The sequence below is a fragment of the Pteropus alecto genome, unplaced genomic scaffold, assembly GCF_000325575.1.
Source record: "Pteropus alecto unplaced genomic scaffold, ASM32557v1 scaffold60, whole genome shotgun sequence".
NCBI classification, from domain to species: Eukaryota; Metazoa; Chordata; class Mammalia; order Chiroptera; family Pteropodidae; genus Pteropus; species Pteropus alecto.
This window is the reverse complement of record NW_006430726.1, coordinates 3,047,061-3,052,619: the sequence shown is the minus strand read 5'-3', so window position 1 is coordinate 3,052,619 and position 5,559 is coordinate 3,047,061. Positions and strand designations below refer to the sequence as shown.

Sequence of the window (5,559 nt, the reverse complement as noted above, 5' to 3'; positions counted from 1 at the left end):
AAGAGCGTTGGAGAAAACCTCTGATTGACGGGTGGAGGGCGTGACTGTGGGCGGGGCGCTGTGATACCCGAGAACCTTAACATTCATTGGTCTGGGCCTTGGTTTTAAAATTTAAAGAGGTGGTGCTAGCGGGCTGTGTCTTTAAGTTTCCCTTTTGGGAAGGAGACCTGCGTTTGGGCGATTTTCCGCTGGAGTGGGCGGGGCCGCTGGGAGACGTTTTTACTAAGTCCTTGAAAACGCTACCGGAAGGGAACTGGGGATGGTTTGAATCCAACTGGCTTGAAGCCACCCTAGACTTTCTATGGAATAAAGTCCGGTGTGAAGAATTTAATTTTCTGTAATTTAAGAAAAAGTTATTAAAAATCAAAAGTCCACGCCCTTTGCCCCAGTAACTTCTAGGAGTCTCTGAAGAAGGTAATCAGATACAAACAAAAGATGTACGTACATCATAGAATTTATTTAACTTGAAAAAAAACTGGAAACAGCTCGAATGGGAATGATTAAATAAGGCATGGTACGCCCTCAACAGGAAGGAACGTCGTGTATTTAAATGTTTTTATACGTAATGTTAGATGAAAAAAAAGACTGCAAAACAGCACATGCAGTGAGATCCCCCAATGTCCTATCTATCTATATATATTTAAACTGAATAATACTGTGCACCTAAAGTCATCTGATTGTCTCTGGATGACAAGAGTATGGTGATTTAAAATTTTGATTTTACGCTTCTGAATTTTTCTAAATTTTCTACAACTCTGTATTTCTCTGTTACTTTTACAGTCATAGAAATATCCTCAATGAATGAAAAGAATCCTCTTGTTGCAATAAAAGAATTCTCAATTGTAGAGAAGGTTGTGACTCTAGATGGGAACCATTGCTATTATTAGTCTTAACAGCAGAGAAGAATTTAAGTTCTCTAGCTAGGACTGGCCGCCTTTAAATTTCCTTCCAATTCTGAGATTCTCTGAGCCAATTATTTTAAGAAAGACCACTACTAATCATTTAGAGACTGTACAAATCATGTCCTCCTGCCAAGGCCACCAACACACACAGCGCCCTAAGGAACATGCTGCTAGACTACTGGTAGGACCTGGAAGTCAGTCAACCACCGAGTCCAAGCAGATCCTGCACAACAGCAGGAGGAGACTGCTGGACGTGGAGAATAAAATAAATAGTTGAAAAAATAAACATTTCCTGATCCACCCACTGTCATTTTAGAGCAACAAACATTTGTTAATGAGTCAAGGACTTGCTAAAATAGTCCACACCTGTTGTGTTGTTTATCATTCATTCAACAAATGATCATTTCAGGGAATGAAACAGATAACTCTCCCTCCCCTCCAGGAGCTTACAACCTAGTAGGAAAGCCAAACAATAAACAAATAAGCAAAACATGTCATATGTTTGGTATTGATAAGGGCTTTGGAGAGCTTCCTAGTCTGTCCCTGTCCTGGTCTTTTGACTAGAGAGAGCATACTTTTCTTGGGGCATCTTTTTTGCTGGAATCCATTCATTTATTACGTTGCCATCTCCGGTATCCAGTCAGGATGTATACGGAAAACACACAAAAATAAAACCTCAGGGAACTCACTGCCATGTGGTTCCTGGGGTCTCAAGATCCCCTGCCAGTGTTCCTCTTCTCTCAAATTTTCAGAGTCTTGTCATGTAGAATGTCCAAGAGTTTGTAGCGTTACTTAGCAGAAAGACTAGGAGTAAACACATCCACTTCATTTTGTCTGGAAGCAGAAGTTGGAGTCATTGTTTTCATTATAATTTAAGGCACACTGTGCTGTATTCAAGCTATCTCTAAGAGTTTGCTTCATTTCCTAAACTGTGAGTTCTGAAAGGCCAAGAACTATTTTCACCTCTCTTTGTGTCCTTCGTGCCTAGCGAGTAGCAACGAATTTTTTTTTTAATTGAATCGTATATTATGAAAAAGCATTTCTCAGAATTTTAGAAATTTGTGCTGATACAGGTAAATCACCACCAGAGGGCAGTAGCAGCTACTCGTCACTAAAGGACTCTGAAGCCTGCTGTCCCACTCCACAATGACAACTTTTTCCAGGACGGCTCCACCTTAGTTTGTGTGAGAAAAGCAGAAGTCTCGGAACTTATTATAGCTGGGCCTCCCGGGGAGAAGAAAGACCTTGGGGTGCTGACAAGGCTGTACCTAGTGGAACAGATACGATTCTTTTGCAGGCTGTACCTAGTGGAACAGTCGCGATTCTGGGCACTCTTCACAGTAATTCTGCGAGGCAGGCATTAGTCTCCCTTTTACAGATGAGGAAACTGAGGCTAAGAGGGCTTCTTACAGCTAGTAAGAGGGGGCGCTAAAGTCTAGACTGCTTCTCCCACAGGATGCGAGGACAGCCTCCTCCCGGCGACGGAGCAGACGGAAGGGACCTCCTCGAGCGATGAAGGTTCCTCGCCCCGCATCCAGCAAGCCTCCGAGCCCTAATCTTTCTTTAATGGGGTGATAACCCACTCTGCTTTTAAGAGCTGTGTGATTGAGGGCCAGGACCAGGCTATCTAAGTTGCAGGATTCCGCGCAAAGGGGAAAAAAAAAAATTAATGGCAGCAGAGCATTAACCCAAGCACAGGGCCCTTCTGCACCTGAGGGACTGTGTGACCATACAGCCCCATGTCCACGAAGCCAGCCCTAACAGAGCAATAATAGAAATAATGAAATCATAATAGCTTCCCTCTTTGGGGTACCTACTTTGTACCACACTCTGTCACTTTAAATATTTATTTTAATCTTTCTGAGGTTGTGTTTCTCCCTGTGTGTTTTTATCTCTGCGTTGAGGCAGTTGGACAAGACCAGAAGTTCTTAACCCCGGTTACATATTAGAAGCACCTGGGGACTTTAAAAAATACTCATGGCCCGACTCCCAAAGATTCTGACTAAACTGGGTGGGGGTGGGGCCTGGGCACACAAGTCGATTCTCTGTTTTAGGACTCTGTTTTCTGATTCAGGGTGGTGATGACCGTCAAGATGTCCTTCCCCTCCTTTGAAAAAGAAGCTGACGGCTCTGGACAACTCCAGTTCCAGCTGGGCAGGGAGTCTCAAGGTCTCAGCGCTGGAGATTTTTACTACACAAAGAATATGTGTTCTCGGTGGGTCTGGGGAAGAGGGTGGGTCTTTGGGGACATCGTCTCCTCCACAACAGCCATTTGCCCAAGCATGCCTTTGCCCAGGGTCTCAGCACTTCATTGTTACCTGTGCTCCCTGGGAGAAGCATCCATTTGTGGCAGGATTTCTGGACACAAAGTCACAACTGTGGCTTCTCTGCCCTTTGGGGAACTTCAAGTTTGCCTAGCTTCCTTGGTGCAGGAAGCTGTTATAGAGAAGAAAGAAGGAAGGAAAATAATGTTTATCGCATACTTTCTGAGTGTCTGGCATCACACTAGGAGCATCCATATTTAATATTTCAACATTCCTCCCCCTTTTTTATCCCTAATTTTACGACTCAGAAAGGCTGAGTGACTGGCTGGACACCACACAGCTGACTGAGTGGCCTTCTGTGTACTGAAGGGGCGGGGTTGTGGTTCAGAGATGTAGGAATAAGCCTCGGTGGTGCTTGCCTCGCCCCTGCCCCATCATCGTCTCTCTGCCCCTGCTATCCTGAGGCCTAGGACCCTATTTTATTGTTCCAACCCCACCTCCACGCCCACCCCGGCAGTACTCCCAGGCAAACCACGTCCGTCCACTGAGTGGCCTTCTGTGTACTGAAGGGGCGGGGTTGTGGTTCAGAGATGTAGGAATAAGCCTCGGTGGTGCTTGCCTCGCCCCTGCCCCATCATCGTCTCTCTGCCCCTGCTATCCTGAGGCCTAGGACCCTATTTTATTGTTCCAACCCCACCTCCACGCCCACCCCGGCAGTACTCCCAGGCAAACGACGTCCGAGGGCCAGAACAGCCCCAGAGCCCTGTGGGACTGGCCCTCCCTTTTCTGGCCGGGAGAGCAAGGCTTTGCCTAAAGCCAGTGAGGCATGGCCCAGGCCTGCCTTATCAGGATTGCGCAGAGCCCAGAAACCCCTCGCCCTGGGTCCTGTGGAAATGGCCTGGAACACGGGACCCATTTGCTGATGGGGGAACCGCAAGACGAAAGGAAGGTCCCCTGTGGAGGCAGCACAGGCCTCTGGAGGAAGATGGCGCTAAAGCAGATGGGGGCCCTGAGGCCGCTGGGCAGGGCTGAGAGTCCTGATAAGATCGAACTCCTTCTCCGAAGACAGCTCTGCTGCGAAGAACCTGGTTCTGCTGTATGGAATCATGAGCATCACTTCAGCTATCTGCCCCAGGGGGAGCGGTCATGAAAACAAACATGACAAAATGTTAAAAGTGCAAAATCTGAGGGGTGAGTTTCTTTGGAGGTGGGTGTTCCATATATTATCACCCTGTTTTTCTGTATGTTTGACATTTTTTCATAATAAAAAAAAAATTTTTAAGATCAAGAATATTTTATCAAACATTTAAATATCTGGAGATTTCATGTAAAGAAATCCAGATTTCACGTCAGAGTATCTGGCCACTGGGTCCATATTTCTAAATGCAAACGTGTGGCGCTGAGCAGTGGCTGCTCCTTCTGTCCCTCTGTGGTCCCCAGCATGCCTTTCCTTCTGCTTACTAATTTTCCAGCCTGGCCCTGGAAGGCATTTGAGTTTGTCTAAAACTCATGGAAGAGTCAGTCTCACTGATTGCATCAGACAATGAGAGCTGAACTTCTCCCAAGCCAGCCTGGCAGATTTTCCCTCAGGCCTGTTTGAAACCTAAAATCTATGACAGATACTTCCTTCCGGATGCTCCCAGAGCTCAATGCATAGCATCACCTTGGTCCCAGGATCCCATGATGCTTTGATCACCAAGATTCCCAGAGACCTAGTGCAGTGGCTGGGGGTGGGGGGGGAAGGGGGGGAAGAGAGGAAAAAGAAAAGAAAACCACACCCACAAATTCAGAATATTGAGAAAGAATACATAGAGTTCTCTAGACCAATTAGCTGAATGATATATAGCAGCCCTGTCCAAACAATGCTCGGCCATCAGCCCGGGGGCCCCTCCCAGCACGCAGTGAGTGGTGACTCCACTGCCTTTTCAGCTCACCCAGGCCAACATCCTCCTCAATCACCTGGGTCTGCCCACCTTTCTGCCTTCTTCTGGAGCTTAAACCAGGAACTTAACTCCTCAGGCACAAGTGGGGACAATCCAGCAGCCAGCCATGCTGAAACTCTGGAGGAGTCACCGAGTGACTTAGATGAAGATCATGATAACTTTATAATAGTCAACACTTAGTGCTTATTACGTGCTCAGCACTGTTCCAAGCACTATGAACATATTAACATTTTGTTTTTGTAACAACTGCACGAGGTAAGTACCCCTGTAATCTCCATGTAAATGAGGCACAGAGAAGCTCAGCGACTTGTCCAAAGTCTCATCCGCATGCTCCCTGCTGTCTGTTTACTCATAAGAAAGAGTGGAAAGTGAGTTTGTAGATTTGAACCCTACTTTCTGGGTGGGCTTTTCACTCTGAGAAGGTCTGGAGGATGAGGACATCTCTCTGGG

General features: G+C 46.5%; 1 protein-coding gene across 1 annotated transcript in view; it reads right to left on the bottom strand.

Moving 5' to 3' along the window:
- The window catches only part of TICRR (TOPBP1 interacting checkpoint and replication regulator), a 38,526-nt gene extending 36,929 nt beyond the window's left edge, over positions 1-1,597 (bottom strand). Inside the window, exon 1 of the mRNA XM_015593370.2 lies at positions 1,592-1,597. Within this exon, the coding sequence (XP_015448856.1) occupies positions 1,592-1,597 (6 nt within the window). The remainder of the gene's footprint in view (positions 1-1,591) is intronic.
- Between the last annotated feature and the right edge of the window lie 3,962 nt (positions 1,598-5,559).